The sequence below is a fragment of the Pleurodeles waltl genome, chromosome 11 (genome assembly GCF_031143425.1).
Source record: "Pleurodeles waltl isolate 20211129_DDA chromosome 11, aPleWal1.hap1.20221129, whole genome shotgun sequence".
NCBI classification, from domain to species: domain Eukaryota; kingdom Metazoa; phylum Chordata; class Amphibia; order Caudata; family Salamandridae; genus Pleurodeles; species Pleurodeles waltl.
Genome location: NC_090450.1, coordinates 31,821,415 through 31,847,955, shown reverse-complemented (window position 1 = coordinate 31,847,955; position 26,541 = coordinate 31,821,415). Strand labels below are relative to the sequence as shown.

The window sequence follows — 26,541 nt, the reverse complement described above, 5'->3', positions numbered from 1 at the left end:
GCCTTGAACACAAGTAAGAAGGATTTAAGAATAATTTGGGCTGGAGATTTTGACATCCATTGTTGTGAATTAGAGCTTTCAGATTGCTGTGGGCTCTATGACGAAAATGATTGTCCCATTCAACATTTCAAACATTCCCCCTATGGGAACGCTTTAAATTGTTTGATAGTAGCCAATTTTTTGGTCTTCCCGGCCCCACTAGTTGAGGGGGTACCGACGTTTACAAGAGGTGACACCCAATCTACAATAGATTTTATCATTTATTCTAAAGAGGTTATCCCCTTTTTTGGGAAATTCAGGGTGATACTAACTTGTGTTAGTGATCATAATCTGTTAATTATAGAAACAAGCTTGGGATTGAATATTGTCTCAAGAAAAGAGAAGCGATACCCAGATATGAAGTTCTCCGTTCGTAAAGGCCTAACTATTAAATGGGGGGAAATAGATAGTACCAGTTTTTTTAAAGATTTGATTGTGAACAAGTGGACTGACGTTATGATAACTTTGGGTGAAAATAATCCCCCTCATGAAATTGTTTATGCTTTTTCTTCTTTGACAAAGTACATGGCCGAAAAACTTCAGCGTCCTAGTTTAGATAAGGAGAGTGGCCCTCGATGGTTTAATCATGCATGCACCTCTTCTTTAAAAAAAATTAAGAAAACAATTAATTTTTTCCCTCAAGATCGACAGGCTATCAAAATCACAAGAAAGGGATATAAGGATGCACTTGCAAGCAGAAAGGCTGAACTAAGGGACTCTGCTTGGGAGGATCTGATAGAGGCAAGCAAAAATAGAGATAGAGCTGCTTTTTGGCGAGTGGTTAATTCTTTACTGATGAATGATAAGGTCAAAATGGCCACGGACACTGTCTTCCCAGCACAAGATTGGGTGACTATTTTTCAAAGACTTTTGCCATAGAGGATAATGCATGCAAGGATGATACAACTCGCTCTATGGTTATAAATAACGCTCTGATTAGTGTGGCCTTCAGTAACACTATAAATGTAGTTGATGTAAAACAGGCTATTTTAGATTTCCCATCGAAGAAAGCTCTCGGCCCAGACAGGATCCCAGTCGACCTCTATAAAGCGCTACCAGATTTCTGGGCACCATTGCTTACTAATGTTTTGAGATCTGCTATGAGAGGCCCATTAATAGATACCTGGAGAGAGGCGATCATTGTCCCGATTCTTAAAAAGGGGGACATCGCAGACCCCTTATGTTATCGACCATTCTCTCTTTTGGATAGCTTGGTAAAGATTTTAGGCTGAGTGATCCTAAATAAGCTGGAAAATTTGGCAATGGAGACTAATTGCCTCTAAGAAGTGCAATTTGGGTTCCGACCAGGGCTGGGTACAGTTGAACAAACACTCAATTTGACCTTGATAGAAATACACGAAAGTCAAAAAAGGGTGTGTGCATTTAGCATTTATGAACTTATCATGTGCTTTTGACACAGTTAATCGAGATTAATTGTGGGTGGTCATGTCAAAAATGGGGGTGGACAAGGATATAATTGTTTTACTCAGCAGACTCCATGCATGTACCTCAGCATGAGTCCGCTACTCCCAGGAGGGTGGATTAACAGAGAAGTTTCCCTCATTAAAAGGGGTAAGGCAGGGCTGCGTGCTGGCCCCCTTTCTTTTTCTTCTTTACAGAAATGGCCTAGAGAAATTTCTCTGTGAAATGGGGAAGGATCTTCCAAGCATTAATAATACCCCACTTCCAGTACTGCTTTATGCAGATGATGCTGTACTCATCTCAAGGACAGCAAATGGTCTTCAAATTCTATTGAATGCTTTTAATGATTTTATGGAAAATCTTGGTCTTTCAATTAATAGATCAAAGTCATTTATGATGAAGAGTGGGCCAAAGCTAGCAAAAACAAAAAAATGTATTCTGGAGGAGGAAGAAATATCGAAGGTTACACATTTTAAGTATTTGGGGGTTCCCATTGATGTTGATTTTCATTGGAAGTTTTTAGTAAATGTACGCCTAACACAATTTCAAAGAGCTATAGATGCCGTTTTTAGATTTTCAAAAAAATTGGGGCATAAACCTATAAAAGAGTTGATGATTGTATTTTCTAGCAAATGTCTTTCTGTTGCGACATTTGGAGCAGAGGTTTGGGGATATGCTGATTCATCAAGTATCCAGGTTGTAGAAAATACGTTTTTAAGGAGGCTATTAGAAGTTCCGCAATTGACTTCGGTAAAGTTCTGTTATGATGAAGTGGGCTTGAGGGATATATCCGATTATATAAAGCTCCAACCAGTATTACTCTGGTTAAAAATCTAGGCGAAACCGGAAGCTCATTTATGTAGGACGGTGATACAGGACTGCCTCTTGTTAACAAGATCATTGGATATACCTTGGCTTAGATATGTGCCTTCTCTGTTCTCCTTTGGAGTGGGGGAGTTCTTTTCTAAGCCGAATCTTATAACAAAGCGGGACATAAAAAGGGTAAAGGAAATATATTGGCAGCAAACACAGGACCCGAAGTTAAATTTATGTCTAGAGAGAAACCAGGAGACGACTCAGCATTTACAACCAATGTTATACCTGATTATTACCAGTTCTGAGCGTCAAAAGTTTCTACTTACCAGGTTATGCTTGAATACATTGCATTACCTGGTAGCATTTCCTTCCTGCGGAACATGGTTTAAGAATCTTCCATTATGTTGCTGTGATGGAAAATCATCTCAAAGCACATTGCACTTTATACTTTTTTGTAATTTTTATATTATACCAAGAAAATGGTTTTTACGTCCTGTTCTTTTAGCTAAAAGTATTAGAACTAGCCAGCTTGCTTATTCATATTTGCACAAGTTGGGAGATGTAGAGACAATAGAGGCTATGTTAAATTATATATACGCTGCTTTTGGAATTCGGTACATGTATTAATAATGTTTATGTGCTTTTGAAGTCTGTATGGCTGTATTTATTAAATGTCTTTTATGGTCTATTTGTACCGAATAAAGTATTAAAGAAGAATATAACAATGTCTTTGCTGTCAATTATATCATTTTACTTTTAGGTGTGGCTGAAAAATGTTTTTGCTTTTTTTTCAAATGTTATACTTGTACAAGTTAAGGTGCTCTGCACAAAAGAGTACAAAAGAGACTGGTTCGTCCTCAATTTTCATTTTATATATTTTTTTCTGAGTTTTACACAGTGCCAACTTGGCCCAAAGGCATTAGGGCGGTTTGTATGAGCTCTAGGTTACCATTACACAAGAACAGGCTTTTTTAGGCATGGGGAGATTACATGATTTGTCTAGAATCAAAGCATAGTGAGCTGACGCCAGGACTCGAATCTAGCTCCCCCATTCCAAAGTCATAACTCTGGCCATTAAGCAACACCTCCTCCCCTAACATAATGGCCTCTTGCTGCCCTCACACCTTTCATGCAGTTACCTTGGGTGGTCCACATCCTCTTCCCTTCCTTTCATATTCAGGAGCCTTTTCATCTGCAGCATAGGAGCCCCGGATGATGCACTTGTTTTGCAATATGTATAGAATGCTAGACTCCTATTATTTACCTGTAATATTCTAAGCACTTCTCAGCTGTGTTGGCTTTCTACTTCTAGCTCAGTTTTCAGAAACTCTTAGGTCATATTTAAGAAAAGTGGCGCTAACCCCAGTGCAGCGCCACTTTTCTAGTGCCCCTTAACACCTCCCTAAAACCGCCATGTGTGCGCCATATTTAACGGAGTAGTTAGGGGACTAGCATTGGAATTATTGACACTAGTCCATAGCTTTGCAGAGTTAGCATCAAAAATGTTGACGCTAATCCTGCAAAAGTCGTTGAGGCCCAATGTGCCTCCTTTTAACGCCTGCTCTGAGCAGGCGTTAAAAGTTCCGAAAAAAATGACTCAAAGAAATCTGTTAGATTTCTTTGCACCATTCTTTCACCCCCCTCCCCCCAGGGGAACGCCCTCTTTGCATACATTATGCCTTGTGCAAGCATAATGTAGCACAAAGGGTTGCAAAGTGGCGCTATGCATGCATTTCTCAGTGAAAGGAACATCCTTCCCACTCACCTCTTTGCCTTTTGATTGTCTCTGAGCTAAAAGATTGGTTCAGTGAGTAAAAGCTTCACTCTGAAATATGCTGACATGTGCACACCACATACTCATTTCTTGTGAGGAACTCATCTTCCCATTCTTTCAAGGTAGGTTAATTGAATATCATTACATTGCATAATGCATACGAGTAAAAACTGTTATTTACAGCACTTATAAATGGTAGAATTGCAGTACAAAGAGCTACACAAAAACAAGTTTTTGTTTGCTGTATATCAGTGCCATTGTGGAGGAAGAACTACCTACCTTTGCCCTTTGAAATTTTCTCAAACAATGGAGTTGTAGGGCGTCCGGAAAGCTCAGCGGAGTGGCCGATTAGACCTTCTCTTATAGTCTGGCAACCATTCAGCACAACCACTGGCGTATGCCCCAGCCACACTGTGAAAATGTTCCCATAGGTCTTCGCAAGCTGGGGGTTGGAAGTAAACATTCAATAAATGAATAGGTCAGCAAACAAGAAACTACTAACACTGACAACCAAAAATCTGTCCCTTTTGGGAAAGTGTAAGGAAATGCCTCCTTGGCATGGATACCCCCAGACTTTTTGCCTTTGCTGATGCTAAGTTATGATTTTAAAGTGTGCTGGGACCCTGCTAACCAGGCCCCAGCACCAGTGTTCTTTCACTAAACTGTACCTTTGTCTCCACAATTGGCACAACCCTGGCACTCAGGTAAGTCCCTTGTAACTGGTACCGCTGGTACCAAGGGCCCTAATGCCAGGGAAGGTCTCTAAGGGCTGCAGCATGTCTTACGCCACCCTAGGGACCCCTCACTCAGCACATACACACTGCTTGCCATCTTGTGTGTGCTGGTGGGGAGAAAATGACTAAGTCGACAAGGCACTCCCCTCAGAGTGCCATGCCAACCTCACACTGCCTCTGGCATAGGTAAGTCACCCCTCTAGCAGGCCTTACAGCCCTAAGGAAGGGTGCACTATACCACAGGTGAGGTCATATGTGCATGAGCACTATTCCCCTACAGTGTCTAAGCAAAACCTTAGACATTGTAAGTGCAGGGTAGCCATAAAAGTATATGGTCTGGGAGTCTGTCAAACATGAAATCCACAGCACCATAATGCTACACTGAAAACTGGGAAGTTTGGTATCACACTTCTCAGCACAATAAATGCACACTGATGCCAGTGGGCACTTTATTGTAAAACACACCCAGAGGGCATCTTAGAGATGCCCCCTGAAAACATACCCGACTTCCAGTGTGGGCTGACTAGTTTTTGCCAGCCTGCCACACACCAGACATGTTGCTGGCCACATGGGGAGAGTGCCTTTGTCACTCTGTGGCCAGGAACAAAGCCTGTACTGGGTGGAGGTGCTTCTCACCTCCCCCTGCAGGAACTGTAACACCTGGCGGTGAGCCTCAAAAGCTCACCCCCTTTGTTACAGTGCCACAGAGCATCCCAGCTAGTGGAGATGCCCGTCCCTCCGGCCACTGCCCCCACTTTTGGTGGCAAGGCTGGAGGAGATAATGAAGAAAACAAGGAGGAGTCCCCCCCCAGTCAGGATAGCCCCTAAGGTGTCCTGAGCTGAGGTGACTCTTACTTTTAGAAATCCTCCATCTTGTAGAAGGAGGATTCCCCCAATAGGATTAGGGATGTGCCCCCCTCCCCACAGGGAGGAGGCACAAAGAGGGTGTAGCCACCCTCCAGGACAGTAGCCATTGGCTACTGCCCTCCCAGGCCTAAACACACCCCTAAATGCAGTATTTAGGGGCCCCCAGAACCAAGGAAGATAGATTCCTACAACCTAAAGAAGAAGAAGGACTGCTGACCTGAAGCCCTGCAGGAAAGACAGAGACAACAACTGATTTGGCCCCAGCCCCACCGGCCTGTCTCCCTACTTCGATGAAAACTGCAACAGCAACGCATCCAACAGGGACCAGCGACCTCTGAAGCCTAGGAAGACTGCCCTGCATCTAAAGGACCAAGAAGCTCCCGAGAACAGCGGCCCTGTTCAAGAAACTGCAACTTTCTGCAACAAAGAAGCAACTTTAAAGACCCTGCGTTTCCCGCCGGAAGCGTGAGACTTTCCACTCTGCACCTGACGCCCCCAGCTCGACCTGCGGAAAACTAACACTACAGGGAGGACTCCCCGGGGACTGGGAGCCCATGAGTAGCCAGAGTTGACCCCCCTGAGCCCCTACAGCGAAGCCTGCAGAGGAAATCCAGAGGTTCCCCTTGACCGCGACTGCCTGTAACAAGAAACCTGACGCCTGGAACCAACACTGCACCCGAAGTCCCCAGGACCTGAAGGAACCGAACTCCATTGCAGGAGCGACCCCCAGGCGACCCTCTGCTTAGCCCAGGAGGTGGCTACCCCGAGGAGCCCCCCGTGCCTGCCTGCATCGTTGAAGAGACCCCCGGGTTTTCCCAATTGATTCCTATCTGAAACCTGACGCCTGTTTGCACTCTGCACCTGGCCGCCCCTGTGCCGCTGAGGGTGTACTTTCTGTGGCTGCTTGTGTCCCCCCCGGTGCCCTACAAAACCCCCCTGGTCTGCCCTCCAAGGACGCGGGTACTTACCTCCTGGCAGACTGGAACCGGGGCACCCCTGTTTCCATTGAAGCCTATGTGTTTTGGGCACCACTTTGACCTCTGCACCTGACCGGCCCTGAGCTGCTGGTGTGGTAACTTTGGGGTTGCCTTGAACCCCCAACGGTGGGCTACTTTGGACCCAACTTTGAACCATGTAAGTGTTTTACTTACCTGTGAACTTAACAAATACTTACCTCCCCCAGGAACTGTTGATTTTTGCCGTGTCCACTTTTAAAATAGCTTATTGCCATTTTTGTCAAAACTGTACATGCTATTGTGATTATTCAAAGTTCCTAGAATACCTGAGTGAAATACCTTTCATTTGAAGTATTACTTGTAAAGCTTGAACCTGTGGTTCTTAAAATAAACTAAGAAAATATATTTTTCAATATAAAAACCTATTGGCCTGGACTAAGTCCTTGAGTGTGTGTTCCTCATTTATTGCCTGTGTGTCTACACCAAATGCTTAACACTACCCTCTGATAAGCCTACTGCTCGACCACACTACCACAAAATAGAGCATTAGAATTATCTCTTTTTGCCACTATCTTACCTCTAAGGGGAACCCTTGGACTCTGCACACTATTTCTTACTTTGAAATAGTATATACAGAGCCAACTTCCTACAGAAAGTCACTAATATCCCTTTCGCTCAAGGATGGATAGCTACGTAGAACCTCTTTCAGCTTCCACAGGATAGTAACACTCACCACCAAAGGAGAACTTAAGGAACTATCAGTCGGACATTGCATTAGAAACCATCAGTTGAGCAGGTTGTGAGATTCACAGTGCTGGAAATCACCATATTTTGTGCGGTGCCTCACAGATTTTTGCCTTGACTGTTTTTGCTGGTTGTAGAACTCTGTGCACTTTACTCCTGCTAACTAGCGGTAAAGTGTCTGTGCTCTTCCTCTCAACATGATGAATTGACCTACCCCTAAAGGACATATTTCCCTTCACACATAAGCCTCTAGTATGTGGTGCCCAAAGGGTACCCGCGGCCTGTAAGTTAAATTTCACTAGTTTGCTGCAACATCCATCGTGCTCCTCACTGCTGTCCCAATGCAAACATCAGCATGACTACAGGACTGTGCAGGTTTTGCATACAAATTGGACCTGCCAAATTAACCTCATTAGGTAGACTTAAACCCTCCTTTTAAATATTAGCAAGTCACCTTTATGTAAGCCTTGCTTCCCATAAATCATGGTGCATGGTTTTTAAAAGTAGGATATGAAGGAGGCTAATGACAAACATGTTCTACAGTGGATTGGATGTTCCATGAGAAAACATTAGGATACAATATTAAGTTTAGTATTGCTATCTGTGTAGGAAGCTGGCTCTGTATATACTATAACAAAGTAAAGTATAGTGTGCACAGAGTCAGGGGATCCCCAGAGGCTTTACAGAGGCTAAAGTAAATAATACTATTGTGATAGGGTGGTCAAGCAGTTAGGCCTATCAGAGGGTAGTGCTAAGAATTTGTTGTACACATCCAGTCAAGGAATGAGACACACACTCAATGACTAACTTCAGGCCAATGTTTTATGTATCAAGAAAATATATGTTGTTCCTGTATTTCTAGAACCAAAAGAATCTTTGTTGCAGGTAAGTACAGTTTTAAGTATATATCACTTTCAAGTATCAAATGCACTTTGTTTAGAATTCACAGGTAAAACAGTTTACAGGTAAGCAATACTTTTCAATTTCCAAAGTAGACACTTGGTGAAATTTCTCATAGAAAGCAATGCAGTCCTAGGGGAGGAAAAGTAACAACACAGTTTTCAGGTAAGTACTCGATTTACGATCCTAATCTTTGGGGGTTAAGGTGTCCAGCAACACGGGGCCAGCTGGGTGCAGAGGTCAAAGTTGGTGTCGGGTTCCAAGTGGAATCTTATGGAGACAGGGGGTACTTTATAAAGAAACATACTTTTCAATGAGGGAACCCGAGGGGGTTACAAAGATGCTGCAGTCATGGTCCAGGTAGTCGACTGAAGAAAACCAAGTGCTAAGCAGGTAAGTAGGGAGCCTACTTTACATTGCTGGACCATCGGTTGACCTCCCCAAGGCCGGGGGCTGCGGGTGTATGGGTACCTTTAGGTGTCGGGAAACCCTTCTCTGGAGCCAGTCATGGTCAGGGGGGGTCCTCAGGATTTAGGCTGCAGGCGTCATCGTGTTGGTCAGGAGGGGTCAACCCAGGGTGGACTCAAGGTCGGCCTTACACTACAGGGGTGGAGTGAAATACAGTGAACATCTCTAAGATGCCATCTGTGTTCATTTTTCAATAAATCCAACCCTGGCATCAGTGTGGACTTATTGAGCTGAGACGTTTGATACCAAACTTCCCAGTCTTCAGTGAAGCCATAATGGAGCTGTTGAGATCGTATTGACAAACTCCCAGCTCATTTACTCAATATGGCCACACTGCACTTACAATGTCTAAGAATGTACTTGAACTCTATAAGAGCATATAGCTCATGCTGCTATGCCCTCACCTGTGGTATAGTGCATCCTGCCTTAGGGCTTTAAAACTTGCTAGAAGGGTGACTTACCTATGACACAGGTAGTGGTGTGTGGGCATGGTCAACTTTACCTTTTTCTCCCCACAGCACACACGAGCTGCAGTGGTAGTATGCATGTGTTTGGTGAAGGGTCCCTTAGGGTGCAAAATACATGCTTCAGCCCTTAGAGACCCTCCCTGTCCAAAGGGCCCATGGTACAACCGGTACCTTTTATAAGGGACTTAGCTGTGTGCCAGGGGTGTGCCAATTGTGGAAGCAATAGTACGGTTCAGGGAAAAACACAGGTGCTGGAGCCTGGTTAGCAGGATCCCAGCATACACTCAGTCAAGTTAGCATCAGAGATCAGGCAAAAAGTGGGGGGTAAACATGCCAAAAGGGGTACTCTCCTACAATCTGCAGCTAAAAAAACAACAATAACATTTATGTTCGGGCTTTTTTAAATGTTTATTACAAACCCAATTCACTTGTGAAGTCTGGTTTGTAATAAGTATTTTGGTAAGTACACATTTAGAAAAGTCACCCTTTCCCTGCCTAAAGCCTCTAGATGCCCATTTGCATTACCTGCAACTGTCACCCAGGAGCCCTCTGAAAAGGTGTGAACTTGCTCTCAGACATGAGACAAAGACCTTTGGTACGAGGAAGTGTTCTTTTCCTCAGACAGACTGGCAGACTGACCATTTGGACTATGGCCAGAACCTAATAAACTTCCAAGGGGCCTATTATGTCACAGGCCAATGCAACTAACACCTGGGCCTGCCCCTTCCTTTGCCCCTCCTGTTAAGTAGGCACCAATCCCAGGGAGAGAAGCTGCCCCCAGATCTGGCTTTAACTGACGAAAGAGAAAGGTTGCTAATTTCCCTGGCCACACCTCAAGGGTGTCACAAGAGCTCTGCACAGGGGAAAAAGATCCTGAAATATTGGTTTTAGGTAGAGGCTTGGGGTTGTTCTAAGTAGGGCACACAGGAAATGCTGCAAAGGTGGGTGAGCTTTTACCTCTTTGGTTAGGGGGTGGCCAGGACTTGTCCTCACTCACAGGCTAGTAGCAGGCATAAATGTGGCACATATAGTACCCTTCTTTCTGCATCTGTGGAAGAATAGAAGAGGACTGGACCTACTGTCTGTGACCTGAGATGAGCCTTGAAACTGGACCTGTTCCCACTACTGTACCAGGACAAAAAAGTGGACTTCAATAGTCATATGGCTGGCCTCCTATTCAAGTTACAGGGACACAACAAGCTACAAACGGACTTTTCTACCAATGACAATTTCCAAGTGGATTAGTCCTGGACCCTGCTGCTGACCTCTGCTGTAGTGAGTCATGACCACCAAGTGCTGTCACCAGGGTCTAGGGCCCTTGGCTGGTGTCAAAGTGTACTCCGAACCTTCCCTGAAACCTGGGCCTTTTTGGTTTCCAAGACCCCTGGAGGACTGGGTCGAACCTGCCAAGCTGACAAAGGGGTGTTACCACTGGCCCAAGCACCCTGGTTGCTCCTGCTCGGAGCTTCTCCACTGATTCAACTGGCACTTGCATGCAATCTTATCTGGTCTCCAGGTGCCCTCTTCGGCCACAGCCTGCAGCCTTGCCCCTCTGAGGATTTTTAACTTCCATTTCAGAGACAGAATTTCGAAATCTTCACCAGACGTATGCACAAAAAGTATCCGGCTAGCGAGAGACTTTCTCTGTCACAAAATTCAAATTTATCCCACTCGGAGGTTTCCCGGTAAAAGTCAACAGCTTCACTGAGACCCGCCAAAGGCTATCTGATGATGTGGCTACCTCTTCAGCCATTCCCTGCTGCTTTGCCTGATTGAGGATTTTTGACTTCCATTTCAGACACTAGAAGTGTGATTTAGGGTTTGACAGACCAGATCTTTTTCACCAAGGAGATGGGGTAAACTACTCTGTCGTCCTGAAGAAGTACATGCCTGACAAATTTTGTGATGTGCACTGGCCCTGCAGACATTTCTTACATTGAAAGGAACTGCCACAATGGCACTTCCTGTTAATGCACTGAAAGTTTGATGGCCAGCTCTGTCAACTTAGAGACCCAAATACAAACTTTCAATGTTTTTTATTTTGAAAAACAAAATCCATTGTGCGGGATTTGTTTTTGAAAACAAGAAAAGCAGTGACCTCCCTTGCCATGGGAGTTTTTTCCTATTCTGTGGGGATGATTTAGCAGTTTTGACTGCCCCTTACTACTAAGTTTTATCTGGTGGTGACGGACAGTGAAAACTTGTCATTTTTTGCCCATGTTTAATAAGATGGGCGAACAAATGGCAAAGCTTATGACTGCCCTTAAGCTGTTGGGCCTTTGGAAGTGTAAGATGGCAGTGGAGACAAAGTAGTCTCTGCCCTGGACATACTGAAGGTTCGCATGAATGTGTAAAATCTTGTTTCTTTATCCGAACCACCCTCCATTGCATTCTGCCTTAATTTGTGCCTAGATACCAGCCACGTAAAACCAGATGTCCACAGTAGGCGCTTAATACTTTTGCCACAAACGTTAACAATTCATAACTCTGGTTTCCCTTATTCAATTCTTATCTTTTTGGTGTAATTTTATTTATTAACCCCTTCGCTGCCAGGCCTTTTCGCCCTCCTGTGCCAGGCCTTTTTTTGCCTATTTGGGGCAGTTTGCGCTTAGGCCCTCATAACTTTTTGTTCACATAAGCTAACCAAGCCAAATTTGCGTCCTTTTTTTCCAACATCCTAGGGATTCTAGAGGTACCCAGACTTTGTGGGTTCCCTTGAAGGAGGCCAAGAAATTGGCCAAAATACAGTGAAAATTTCGTTTTTTTTAAAAAAAATGGAAAAAGTGGCTGCAGAAGAAGGCTTGTGGATTTCCCCCCGAAAATGGCATCAACAAAGGGTTTGTAGTGCTAAACTCAGCAGCTTCCTAGCTTTCAGGAACAGGCAGACTTGAATCAGAAAACCCAATTTTTCAACACAATTTTGGCATTTTACTGGGGCATACCCCATTTTTGCAATTTTTTGTGCTTTCAGCCTCCTTCCAGTCAGTGACAGGAATGGGCATGAAACCAATGCTGGATCCCAGAAACCTAACCATTTCTGAAAAGTAGACAAAATTCTGAATTCAGCAAGGGGTCATTTGTGTAGATCCTACAAGGGTTTCCTACAGAAAATAACAGCTGAAAAAGAAAAATATTGAAATTGAGGTGAAAAACACATAAATTTTTCTCTATGTTTTACTCTGTAACTTTTCCCTGCAATGTCAGATTATGGAAAGCAATATATCGTTACGTCTGCTGGACTCCTCTGGTTGCGGGGATATATAGGGCTTGTAGGTTCATCAAGAACCCGAGGAACCCAGAGCCAATAAATGAGCTGCACCCTGCAGTGCGTTTTCATTCTATACCGGGTATACAGCAATTCATTTGCTGAAATATAAAGAGTAAAAAATTGCTATCAAGAAAACCTTTGCATTTCCAAAAAGGGCACAAGATAAGGTGCTGAGGAGCAGTGGTTATTTGCACATCTCTGAATTCCGGGGTGACCATACAAGCATGTGAATTATAGGGAATTTCTCAAATAGATGTCTTTTTTACACACTCTCCTATATTTGGAAGGAAAAAATGTAGAGAAAGACAAGGGGCAATAGCACTTGTTTTGCTAATCTATGTTCCCCCAAGTCTCCCGATAAAAATGATACCTCACTTGCGTGGGTAGGCCTAGCGCCCACGACAGGAAACGCCCCAAAGCGCAACGTGGACACATCGACAATTTTGGGAGAAAACAGAGGTGGCAGTTTTGTCCTCTAGCTCAGCCGGCACCTAGGGAAACCTACCAAACCTGTGCATTTCTGAAAACTAGAGACCTAGGGGAATCCAAGGAGGGGTGACTTGCGGGGCTCGGACCAGGTTCTGTTACCCAGAATCCTTTGCAAACCTCAACATTTGGCTAAAAAAACACATGTCCCTCACATTTCTGTGGCAGAAAGTTCTGGAATCTGAGAGGAGCTACAAATTTCCTTCCACCCAGCGTTCCCCCAAGTCTCCCGATAAAAATGATACCTCACTTGCGTGGGTAGGCCTAGCGCCGGCGACAGGAAACACCCCAAAGCGCAACGTGGACACATCCTAAATTTTGGAAAAAAACAGAGGTGTTTTTTGCGAAGTGCCTACCTGTAGATTTTGGCCTCTAGCTCAGCCGGCACCTAGGGAGACCTACCAAACCTGTGCATTTCTGAAAACTAGAGACCTAGGGGAATCCAAGGAGGGGTGACTTGCGGGGCTCGGACCAGGTTCTGTTACCCAGAATCCTTTGCAAACCTCAACATTTGGCTAAAAAAACACATGTCCCTCACATTTCTGTGGCAGAAAGTTCTGGAATCTGAGAGGAGCTACAAATTTCCTTCCACCCAGCGTTCCCCCAAGTCTCCCGATAAAAATGATACCTCACTTGCGTGGGTAGGCCTAGCGCCGGCGACAGGAAACACCCCAAAGCGCAACGTGGACACATCCTAAATTTTGGAAAAAAACAGAGGTGTTTTTTGCGAAGTGCCTACCTGTAGATTTTGGCCTCTAGCTCAGCCGGCACCTAGGGAAACCTACCAAACCTGTGCATTTCTGAAAACTAGAGACCTAGGGGAATCCAAGGAGGGGTGACTTGCGGGGCTCGGACCAGGTTCTGTTACCCAGAATCCTTTGCAAACCTCAAAATTTGGCTAAAAATACACATGTTACTCACATTTCTGTGGCAGAAAGTTCTGGAATCTGAGAGGAGCCACAAATTTCCTTCTACCCAGCGTTTCCCCAAGTCTCCCGATAAAAATGATACCTCACTTGTGTGGGTAGGACTAGCGCCCACGAAAGGAAAGGGCCCAAAACACAACGTGGACACATCACATTTTTTTATAAAAAGCAGTGCCTACCTGTGGATTTTGGCCTGTAGCTCAGCCGACACCTGAGGAAACCTAGCAAACCAGTGCATTTTTGAAAACTAGAAACCCAGGGGAATCCAAGATGGGGTGACTTGCGGGGCTCTGACCAGGTTATGTTACCCAGAATCCTTTGCAAACATCAAAATTTGGCCCAAAAAACACTTTTTCCTCTCATTTCGGTGACAGAAAGTTCTGGAATCTGAGAGGAGCCACAAATTTCCTTCCACCCAGCGTTCCCCTAAGTCTCTCGATAAAAATGGTACATCACTTCTGTGGGTAGGCCTAGCGCCCACAAAAGGAAATGGCCCAAAACACAACGTGGACACAACATATTTTTTCACAGAAAACAGAGGTGTTTTTTGCAAGGTGCCTACCTGTGGTGTTTGGCCTGTAGCTCAGCCGGCCCCAGGGGGGGGGGCAGAAATGCCCTAAAATAAATTTGCCCCCCCAACCCCCACCCTCCCCCGCCGGGAGCGACCCTTGCCTACGGGGTCGCTCCCCCTGCGTGACATTGGCGCCAAAAAACAAATCCCCGGTGCCTAGTGGTTTCTGCCCCCTTGGGGGCAGATTGACCTAAAATTGGCCAATCTGCCCCCAGGGGGGCAGAAATGGTCTAAATACAATTTGCCCCCCCAGGGGAGCGACCCTTGCCTGATGGGTCGCTCCCCATCTCTAAAAAAAGAAACAACAAAAAAAAAAAAACACAAAAAAAAGATTGCCCTGGCGCCTAGAGTGTTCTGCCCCCCCCCCCCCCCGGGGGCAGTTCGGCCTAATAATAGGCCGATCTGTCCCCCGGGGGGGCTGAAATGGCCTAAAATAAATTTGCCCCCCCAACCCCCCCCCCCCCCCAGGAGCGACCCTTGCCTACGGGGTCGCTCCCCCTGCGTGACATTGGCGCCAAAAAACAAATCCCCGGTGCCTAGTGGTTTCTGCCCCCTTGGGGGCAGATTGACCTAAAATTGGCCAATCTGCCCCCAGGGGGGCAGAAATGGTCTAAATACAATTTGCCCCCCCAGGGGAGCGACCCTTGCCTGATGGGTCGCTCCCCATCTCTAAAAAAAGAAACAACAAAAAAAAAAAACACAAAAAAAAAATTGCCCTGGCGCCTAGAGTGTTCTGCCCCCCCCCCCCCGGGGGCAGTTCGGCCTAATAATAGGCCGATCTGTCCCCCGGGGGGGCAGAAATGGCCTAAAATAAATTTGCCCCCCCAACCCCCACCCCCCCCCCCCCCCGGGAGCGACCCTTGCCTACGGGATCGCTCCCCCTGCGTGACATTGGCGCCAAAAAACAAATCCCCGGTGCCTAGTGGTTTCTGCCCCCTTGGGGGCAGATTGACCTAAAATCGGCCAATCGGCCAATCTGCCCCCAGGGGGGCAGAAATGGTCTAAATACAATTTGCCCCCCAGGGGAGCGACCCTTGCCTGATGGGTCGCTCCCCATCTCTAAAAAAAAGAAAGAACAAAAAAAAAATTGCCCTGGCGCCTAGAGGTTTCTTCCCCCCCTGGGGGCAGATCGGCCTAATAATAGGCCATTTCTGACCCCAGGGGGGGCAGAAATGGCCTAAAATAAATTGCCCTCCCCCCCAGGGAGCGACCCTTGCCTAAGGGGTCGCTCCCTTTGCGTGAAATTCACGCAAAGAAAAAACTCCCTGGTGTCTAGTGGTTTCTACCCCCCTTGGGGGCAGATTGGCCTCATCAAAATAGGCCAATCTGCCCCCAAGGGGGGCAGAAATGGGCAAAATATAATGTTCCCCCAAGGGGAGCGACCCTTGGCTAAGGGGTCGCTCCCCACCAAAAAAAAAAAAATGAAACAAAAAAAAAAAAAATGGTCCCTGGTGCCTAGAGGTTTCTGCCCCCCCTGGGGGCAGATCGGCCTTATAGTAGGCCGATCTGCCCCCAGGGGGGGCAGAAAAGGCCTTCCCGAAAATATGCCCCCCCTGGGAGCGACCCTTGCCCAAGGGGTCGCTCCCTTTTGTCAATAAAAATAAAAAAATAAAATAATCCCTGGTGTCTAGTGGTTTCTACCCCCCTTGGGGGCAGATTGGCCTCATCAAAATAGGCCAATCTGCCCCCAAGGGGGGCAGAAATGGCCAAAATATAATTTTCCCCCAAGGGGAGCGACCCTTGCCTAAGGGGTCGCTCCCCACCTCAATAACAAAAAATGAAAAAATAAAATAAAAAATGGTCCCTGGTGCCTAGAGGTTTCTGCCCCCAGGGGGGGCAGAAAAGGCCTTTTAAAAAAAAATGCCCCCCCTGGGAGCGACCCTTGCCCAAGGGGTCGCTCCCTTTTGTCAATTTCAAAGAAAAAAAAAAAATCCCTGGTGTCTAGTGGGGTTTCAAAAGCCGGATTGCAAGCAATCCGGCTTTTGAAACCCTCGGAGGGACTTCAAAGGGAAGGAAATACTTTTCCTTCCCTTTGAAGCCCCTCCGGGCCTCCCAAGTGATTGAAAGAGAAATGCTTTTGCATTTCTTTTTCAATCGCGCTGGAAGCAGAGCTTCCAGCGCGACGAGGGAGGCCCCTGTGACACATCAGCGCGCGCGCGCGCTGACGTCACAGGGGGGGGTGGGTGGGGTCGGGGTGGAAGGGGAAGGTCTTCCCCTTCCATCCCCGACTTGGAGGGGGAAGGGGGGTGCACGGGGGGCGCGCTAGCGCGCCCCCAAGTTCCCCTGTGCCATGGACGAGATGATCTCGTCCAAGGCACAGGGGAACTGTAGCCTTGGACGAGATCATCTCGTCCAAGGCACCCAAGAGGTTAAGCTTTAATCTAGTTTTCTAAATTGACTTGGGATTTTTTTGTGCTTTGTTTTTACTTTGTTACCGTTTGAGCACTGCATAAATACTCTACACATTACCTTTAAATTAAGCCTGTCTGATCTTTGTCATAGATTACAGGGAGTTGAGCTACATTTAATTTAGGGACCGGCGCTGCAAAGATCTCCGGCAAAGAGCACCCTTGAAGGGGTGCCCGTCAGACATTGAAGCGCCGGTCTGACGAGGAGCATGCCCGATGATGAAGCATGACATCCAATAGGATGTGTGAGGGCTTTTGCTTCTAGCAATAGGATTGCCCTGTGTCCTTCTATTTTTTCTTTCTTTTTGGAACAGTGTATTTATATTTGTGAGGATCATATACGGGAGGCTGTACACTGGACCATTAATCTCCCTGTCCCTCATTTAGAATATACTAAATAATGTAGGGACAGATGTTCAAATCCATTTTGACGTCAAAAAGACTCCTAGTCACAAAATAACAGGGTTTGCAAATGCGAAATGGTATTTTTTAATGTATTAAGCCTAGTTTCCGATTTGGTAACATGATAATTAAAAGTGGGTTTAGAAACCTAAAGCAAATCGCTATTTGAAAGGGGTGTGTTTAGGGCATCCCTTCCAAATAGTGATTTGTTAAGGTCTATATATTGATATTTTGAGTCCGAAATCTGATCACAGAACACTGACATTTTACCAACACCTCAAAGGAGGTTTTAGCTCATTCCCTTTATTAATGTTAAGAAACATTTGTTGAATAGTAGACAGTGGATCTCTGTCAACTCTCAGACAAGAAGAACACATCTTTTTAAATGCAGCACTGTTTCCTTTTTTAAAAAAAAAACATGCTGCATTAAAAAAAAAAAAAAAACTTGATTTTACTTATGGTATACAGACATGATGGTCTGCTGACCCCAGCAAGCCAGCAGCCTTATGATGGCTTCCAATTTTAGTGAGTCACAATTTACTACCTACCTCATGATATATTGATGAGGTATGTCGTATTGCAACCCATTCCAATTCAGAGTTTTGTATATAGGTGGGCTTGAAAAGTTTATTTCAATTTGCAAAAAGTCAGTACGCAATTTTCAACAACTTTTTGTAAATGGATATTTCGTACATCAAGCCCTTCTTTCCTTCATAGGCAAAAGAGTAAATAAAACGATGGAACCTCATAGTTGGAGCTTTGTCCTGTGTGATGTTCCATGCCAGAACTTTCCAGAAGGTTGGGATTGTTTGCTGTTAAATTATAGACTCCTGCGCTGACAACACATGCAGTCTCACCATGTGTCACATGATATCGGCTCTGCCTACACAGTCTCACAGCAACGAGCCGATATTACACTGTGGCAGATAACATGAGTTGGAAATGCTTGCGCTGTGTGAGTTTCCAGCTCATGTTTGGTGGCTGGGCACTACTAATGGTGATGGGTATTTTTGCAAACTCCCCAGGACACTGGCAGCAGCCTTGAAAGTTATTGTTTTGTGGTGTAGGGGAGTTGGGGGGTGGTTCTCCGCATAAAGACCGCACTCCATAACCACGTCCCTTTGAGCCTCATAAAATGAATGTCCTTAAGGCCACTCAACAGCACCCACCCCTTTAAGACCTGCCGGTGAAATGTATCTGAAAGCTGACTGATCTGAAACTCATATACCCTGTCAATATGGTTTTTGAAAATTGAATGGTTCACAAACTTTTGATTACAGAGAGTAACTTTAATCCAGTCAGACGAATAAACTGCTGTTTGTTGTGAACTAACAGTACAGAAGTACCTACCTGTAAGACATTGGGTTATTAGCTAACAGTAGTAAGAGTCTGACTCAATAAGCACAGTCCCTTTCAGGGTGGTCCTAAAAAGTCACTAAATAAGTCTGCGCTTAACCCTCTGGTACTTTGGCACAAAAGAAGTCAGGCTTATATTAGAGGTAAAATGTAAAGCATTTATGCAGCACTCAAACAGTAATAAAGTGAAACCACAGCAAAAGGAAAGAAAAATCCGTAGTCAATTTAGAAACAAATGGTGAACATTTTAATACATAAAATATCACCAACACAACAAAAAATCCAATAAGTAGATCCGGAGTCATGAATTTTTTAAGTTTCAAGTAGAAATCGTGCCAAGAAGCACAAAGCAACATTCGCAGCAGACAGGACGGGTTGTACAAAGTCATAGTCAAAAGTTCAGGTGAACCGCAATTGAGTGATGATCGGGTACAGGGACTAGGTTCATCTCAGTGGAAAGTTTACCTTCTAACTTAGTCAAGTTCTATGCAAGAAGCCTTAATCAGAGGTTTGTGTTCCGGGGGGACCATGAAAAGGTCATTGTTGACACAAAGATATTGTTGCTGCTCTCGGTGAGATACTATTTTGTTGCAAAGTTGTGCGGCATCAGCATGTAAGTGGAATTTAACACCCACTTGGTTCAGAAAACCACTGGGGGTGGTCCCATGCAGAGACTGATAAAGGCTAGAGAGAGGGTAGAGCCTTGTGGAACTCCTTGTGAAACTGGTGTAGGTAGAAAGAGACAGCTGCTGATTTTTATTTGTTGACAGTGATGTTGAGAAGAATTTTGATTCCTGACACACACTGTACTTTGAAATTGTAGTCAAAAAGTCTCAATGACATTCTTGCTAATTGAGAAGTGGCCCTCCCCATATCCACCGTGTTTAAAATCTTGGTAAGCAGTTTATGACCTGTTCATACTCAAATTTTTTATCTCCACACATATTGTCTGAATTTATTCGCACCCCATACACAAGCCAACATTTCTTTCCCTATAGTAGAACATTTCTCCTCCGAAGGCAAGAGTGAATGTGAAGCACAGGGAATAGTGACTTCATGTGATACATTATCAGTTTTTTAACATGCCATGCCCAATTCCTCACTACTTGCGTCATTGGCCAATATGTTTTTGGCTTTAGGGTCAAAGCCCAGTAAAAAGGTTATCTTTAATATGTTCAAGCCTACTTTGATGAAACCCACTATACAGACATTGTTGGAATTTTTCAGCAGTTGTCTTTGTCTTCATATCCTAATCTTTCTTAGACTTTGCCTGAGCCAGACCAAGAAGTGATAAGACATCTTCGTTTGAAGTAGACAGTGGGGCATTATTAATAGCCTGAACTCACTCTTTTTCTGTAGAACTCCAATATGAGCCTAAATAAGTGATTCAATTATGTGCAAATGTACATTTCTTAAGCTCAGCAAGCCCTTTATCACTTACCAATGACAACACACTCCATACCCTTTGGCCATGTTCCTCTGTATCCCTACACATGATAAGAATGTCATCTTGAAAAAGACATCATCTACACTGTCTTTAAATCAATGATACATGAGATCCTGCAATACAGCAGCACCTGATGCTAGTCCGATCAGCATCCAGTTGAACTAGAAACAGCTGAAAGGCAGTAAGATATTTACTTCTGGGATAAGGAACAACTTTATGGTGAGCTGAATCTAAACCAAGGGAGGCAAATTATTTGAGTCAATTTGTCATAGCCAGCATTTTGTTGATTCTGGGCAGTGGAACCTGAATGTGAAGTCCAATGCAGAATCTAACATGTAACTACAAGTGGGGCCAACCATTCGCTTGCCTCAATACACCCAATTATTTTGTCTTGCACACGTTCATGCACTTCATCCATAACTTCTCCCCTAATACAAAATAGAATATTCCTCACTTTGTGAATGAGTGGTGTTTTATTATCTTTCAAAAAATGTTATGTTGAAACCCATGCAATCCTCCAGTCTTCCTAGTACATACCTTACTGAACTCCTTACACATTTGTTGTGGAAACAAATATTAATTGTTCAACAGCAACACTTGATCACCACTAGTAGGGTTCATAATGATCCCTACATTCCTTTGATCTAACCACTCAAGAACAGCTTTTTCCTGCAATGTATAGTTTGCTTTCTGTTTTTTTGCACTTAAATTCAACACTACACTGCATCTACAAGGCCCCGTAAACGCACGCAAAGTGGATTTTCGCGGCCTTGTAAAGATGTTCCTGGCCCATGCACAGTTGGTGCATTACAAAAAGTGTAGGGCGTGTGAATAAGCCCCTCCACCCCAAGTCTGCATATTGGAAGGGTGGAGCCCCCAGGCTCTAATACAGGAGCTGCCACTGCGGGTGGGGGCAGCAGTTGAAGAAATGTGGAATTCTCTGTGTGTCTGCATGTGTGTGTTCATATAGAAAAGTGTGTTGGTTATGTGTGTGCATGTGCTTGGTTGCTTTCCAGAGTGAGCGGCAGATTTAAGAAAAGGTGAATGACCCAGGGCAGGAATGACAAGTGATGAAGAAGGAAAAAGTAAAAAGAAGTTTTAAGTGGTGATTCTCTCCTGCTGTGTTTGGGGGCTGCATGGGCAGGGACAAACTCAGGTGTGTGCCAATGTGATAGACGGGGCAATCAGTGCTTAATTTGTGCTTGTTTCCGGTGCTGAGCACCGGTACTTATTTTTGAGGGCCGGCGCTTGGTCTTCTGCCTCAAGCATTTTCTGCGAGCAAAAGACACGTTTGGGAAAGACGGAGGAAGAGAAAAACGAAAAAGCGTCATGATGAGAGAAAGCTGCAGATGTGAGCTGAAGGGGCAGGGAGTGCCTTTAAATAGATTGAAAAGGTCAGAGAAGGCATCGGGATTACGCTGCCTCAGTATTCCGTGTTTGCAGATTTAATTGCAGCAGCCGCGTGTTTAAGAGGAGGGATTTGAGTACGGGCTCCTTTGTTATTTACAAATTAAGAACTGCCAGGAATAGTGCACTGAACTCTTGCAGTCCTATACAATCTTTGAAATGTATTAGCAGAAAAAATGTTTAAGTTCATTAGATCAAGGCCAGAGGAAGTCATTGTGACCAAGCCTCGCTTGTTGCCTCATTATGTAAATGTTCTTGATCTCTCGTGGCCTGGTCGACTACTGTGTGCTTTCTGAATGATGTCGGTCTGTCGGCCATGTGGGTAATTGTTACTGTAGCGCCACCTTCTGTCGTGTTACGAGAACTACCGCTCTCAGAAGAATCTGTGAAGAACCGAGTTCTGCGCTTTGCACTAGACATATGCAGACCTACAAAACATAAATAACATTGAAAGAACAGAGAAAAAAGTATCCATATGCCTAGTACAAAATCTTTAAAATATTGAATAAGTAGACTACCTAACACTGCATATTAGCATTTCCCGAGTTCCTGAATATCGTGATGCATGCACACCCATCCTTCGGGCAATCGACAACAATTATTTAAAATGTAAATTACATACCACAGCACACACAGTTTTCTTGAGTTCTGATCATCGTGATGCAGTTAGGATCTTCCATACGTATATAAGCTTTTTTTATGGGTATCTTCACAGTATTCCGATAATCAGTATTTTAGCGGAGATGTTTTAGAATGCCAGTATTTAATCATCAATGTTAAATCGCAGTCCACATATTCTCTCCCTGGAAGTGTTGGTTTGTGTGGGAGTAGGTGAGCTCCGCAGAAAATATGTTCACCGGAATTCTTATGTCATTAAAATCTTTTGAAAAATTGTAGCTACTGAACTTCAGGCAACTGAATATTTTTATTCGTAAAAAGTACAAAAGAACATTGCATCTTATCGGCCTCTAAATGTATTATAATTTAAGGGTTTAAGCAACATGAGTTTAAGGAAGCTTTGTGTCGAGTTTGGGTCAGTTATATCCCCAATTCAGTTTGACATATCTATGGGGCAGTCATTCGTACAGCGCGTAGCCTGCCAATACTAGGTTATCGTAGCGCTGTTGGTTGTACGGTGCCGTTTATGGCCTGCCCTGTAAGTAATGTCTTTAAAGAACTATTACAATTGTAGGACAGAGTGATAAATCTCATTGCCAACTCATATGTGGCAGCAGGATCGGCTCTAGGGCGGTGAGACCGGTGCAGCTACACCAAGCACTATCTTCGGAGGGTGCGTCGTGTTTAAAAATAACACCAGTTTAAAATGCACCTGCTGCAGGGTTCCTTATGTGTCCTGCAGTTTTTGAGGCAAAAATAAAAATGTCTAGATAATTGGTGACTCATGTTCCTGATGGAGAGAATTCAGACGTTTGTCTAGTGACAGCTTCCATTGATGATAAAGTAGCGCAGAGGGTTAATATGCCTGCTGCAAAGAAAGTGTATCAGACAAATCACTGTGCAGTACTTTATGTGGCTAGCTCAGTAGGTTACTGCTTTTGTCACAGAGATTCTTTTCCAGTTCATAAGTTACAAACCTAATACAGCACATTGAGCTATGAACTGCCATCAAAGAGCTGCATGCAAGCTGCATGGTATAAGTCAGAACACTGGGCCTCATTTGCAAGAAGGTGACGCATCGGCATCGATTCTTCAGAATTTTTGCGCTTCCCTAAGTTGCCCTAAAGATGCCATAGATGAGCTGTATTTATAATACAGAGCTCGATGGCGCACGTTTTCACAGATGTGTCAGAAATTCTGATGAATCTGTTGCCGCTAAACTCACTCATTGCTGGAGTAGCATCTTAAAAATGATGATACTCCAGCAATGTGAGAAGAATCAATTGGAAAAAGTAATGCGTCAATTTTATGTCTGCTCTAAGCAGGTGGTAAAATTCTGATGCAGTGAAGTCGCAGAATGACAGTGAAATGTTGTAAATTTCACTATGTCAGTTCTGCGTGACTTTTTGCGTGGGAACACCTACCCTCCATACTTTATACCTGGTGCAGGTATAATCTGACGCAGGGCTTTACAAACTGACACATTGGGCCCAATGCATCAGTTTGTTAATCTGGAGTAGTGCAGTGCACTGCTAGCACCAGCGCTGCATCAAAAAACAATGCCGCACAATGGTACAAAGGGCTTGTAAATGAGTCGTGTTTTTTTCCCCTAGTTTTTCATTAGCCTAATGTTGCTAAAAAGGGTTCATTTGGGTACATTCTTATTAGTAAAGCCAGTCACTGTGGTACCTTTTAAATCCTGAGTTTGTGCTTTTTCCAGACCAAACACACTTAAATTATACTGCCTACTATTACCGGTGATGTGAGCAGTGCTTAATTTGTGCTTGTTGTTTCCGGTACTGAGCACCGGCACTTATTTTTTAGGGTTGGGGCTTATTCTTCTGCCTCAAGGATTTGCTGCGAGCAAAAGACACATATGGGTAAGACGGAGGAAGGGAAAAACGAAAAAGCGTCATAAAGGGAGAAAGTAGAAAGCTGCAAGAGTGAGCTAAAAGGGCAGGGAGTGGCTTTATGTGGATTGAAGGGGCCCGAGATGGCTTCAGGATTGTGTTTAAGAGGAGGGCTTTGGGCACAGCACCTTTTTATTTACAAATTAAGCACTGGACATGAGATTCCTATATCCTCATTGTCTTATGTAATATTTCCGTTGGAGTGATTTACACACACATGATCTATTAGTTCTGTATAATGTGTGTGATATAAAGTGCTCTGACACCCTACATTGGTATGAGTAGAGCTATAAAACAAATGAAATGCACGTGAGAGAGGGGCCATAGAGAGGTGAGGGGCACTGGTGGACGGTGGTAGAGAGAGAATTGGTGGAGAAGGTGGTTTTTTTTTGGCAGGGAGCAGTGCTTAATTTGTGCTTGTTGTTTCCGGTGCTGAGCACCAGCACTTATTTTTGAGGGCTGGGGCTTTAGTCTTCTGCCTCAAGCATTTGCTGCTAGCAAAAGACACATATGGGAAAGATGGAGCAAGGGAAAAACGAAAAAGCGTCATAAAGGGAGAAAGTAGAAAGCTGCAAGAGTGAGCTAAAAGGGCAGGGAGTGGCTTTATGTGGATTGAAGAGGCCCAAGATGGCTTCAGGATTGTGTTTAAGAGGAGGGCTTTGGGCACCGGCACCTTTTTATTTACAAATTAAGCACTGGGAGCAATACAGAATCTGTGACCAAAGGCACACCTTTAAATTTCTCGTGGGTTCAAGTATCCGCCTCTGTGTGTGCCTCCAGAATGACTTCTTCTATTTTTTATCAAGCAGGAATAAAACACAACAAAATGAGCCGGGAAGGTATCAAAGACTGAAAAGAAGTAACAACAATGTTGCAACTAGGTCTGCGGTACCTGCATGAGGATCTCATGGTGAAGCACAAACTTCAGGGTCCACAGGTTGCCGATGATGGGCAGCGGGGTGGGTCCGGGGGGGTATCTTCTCCTCAACCACTGAAGCTTGAAGAAATGAGCAACGAGGAGCGCAAACAACAGACCAAGTGCCAGTTGGGTGAGCAGTGGCATGGTGGGCGCTTGTCTCCGCTCCCAGGTGTCCGTCTATCCTACCTCTGTGTTTAAACCACACACTACCCTTCTCTGCTGCCCTGGTGCCCTTTATTTCTCGTTCACTAATCCTGTGTTTATATTCCGAGGTATTTCACTCTACCCCTCTCTCTAGCTTTCTCCTTTTATTTTGCTCTGCTCGATTGCACGTCTTTCCCTGACTCGAGCATTCTCATTCTCCTCTCTTTTCTTAGCGCATCTCTTCCCCAACTCCAGCTTCTTTTTGTGCTTTTTCTTGCTTTGTCGTCCTTCAGTTCCTTGTTTCTCTGTTGCCTTAATTTCTCTGTATTCGGCCTCAGTGTCTGTCTTCTTCAGTCTTATCCAGCGCACCTCCCTCACAGTAAACAGCACCGTCTCTTCTCTCCCGTCACAACTTTCTCGCCTTTATACTCTCAGCAACAGTGGGGTGTCTATATTTGAAGTTTACCGGCTGGTGGCTTTTAATCCAGTTTTTACGGTCGAGCGCTAAACGTCCCTGGTTTAATGTCTCTGTGGGCTTTTAACCACGCCCATGTCAAGCCCATCCGTTTGGTTGGTTCGTGGGCCTGCATTTTAAATCAGCTTGATTTCATTAGTGAAAGGCATGCACACGTCATGCCTCTTCAGGTGTTTAGCCCTCCTGGCGCGCACCTGCCATCTACTGAAAACATGCGGGTTTTCCTATGGTTTCTGCACAATGTGTTTCTCTATTTCGTTGGCAGCCGATCTCGCTGGGCAGAAGTTATGCGTTTTGCATGACATCGACCCTGTTACATGGATAATTGCACTTTTGCCAGTAAATTTCACTGGGAGCACATATGTTTCCTTTTGTGTGTTTGCTTCACGCTCGTGATGGCCTCTGCTCGTTTATGTGAAACTGTTTTACTTTTCAGTTTATGTGGCAAAAAAAGTCCTGCTAGGAGTTCACAATGCTAATAGCTTTAACTCGAGTTACCACCTAAAATACAAGGAGTCCATACACGCTACATAGAATCTATTCCATTGAAATGAGCCCCTCTGAGATTAACACTGCAGGGATTACCACGGTTGAGACCATTTATGGGATTATTACCACTGAGATTACCACTACTGTGAGTATTACATCTGAGATTACCATTGCAGAGATTATCACTGCTGAATTACCACTACTGTGATTACTACCTCTGAGAGTACCAGTGCAGGGATTACCACGTCTGACATTACCACTACTTTGATTACTAACTCTGAGATTACCACTGCTGATATTACCACTACTGTGATTACTACCTCTGGGATTACCCCTGCAGGGGTTACCACTGCTGAGGTTACCACTACTTTGATTACCACATCTGAGATTACCAGTGCAGGCGTTACCACTGCTGAGATTACCACTACTGTGATTACTACATATGAAGGAGCTGCAAGCAGACTCCCAGGAGTGCCGTCTCTGCCATCTAGCAGATGAAAACCTGATGCATGTGGTCTGCATTTGTCC

At 44.6% G+C, this 26,541-nt stretch overlaps 1 protein-coding gene across 1 annotated transcript in view; it reads right to left on the bottom strand.

Annotated features, from left to right (window-relative positions):
- LOC138265303 (cytochrome P450 2J4-like) overlaps window positions 1–25,286 on the bottom strand; it is a 145,344-nt gene extending 120,058 nt beyond the window's left edge. Inside the window, exons 1-2 of the mRNA XM_069212911.1 lie at window positions 24,879–25,286; window positions 4,331–4,493 (exon numbers count right to left, since the gene is read on the bottom strand). Of these exons, the coding sequence (XP_069069012.1) occupies window positions 4,331–4,493; window positions 24,879–25,049 (334 nt within the window). The 5' untranslated portion in view covers window positions 25,050–25,286. The remainder of the gene's footprint in view (window positions 1–4,330; window positions 4,494–24,878) is intronic.
- Between the last annotated feature and the right edge of the window lie 1,255 nt (window positions 25,287–26,541).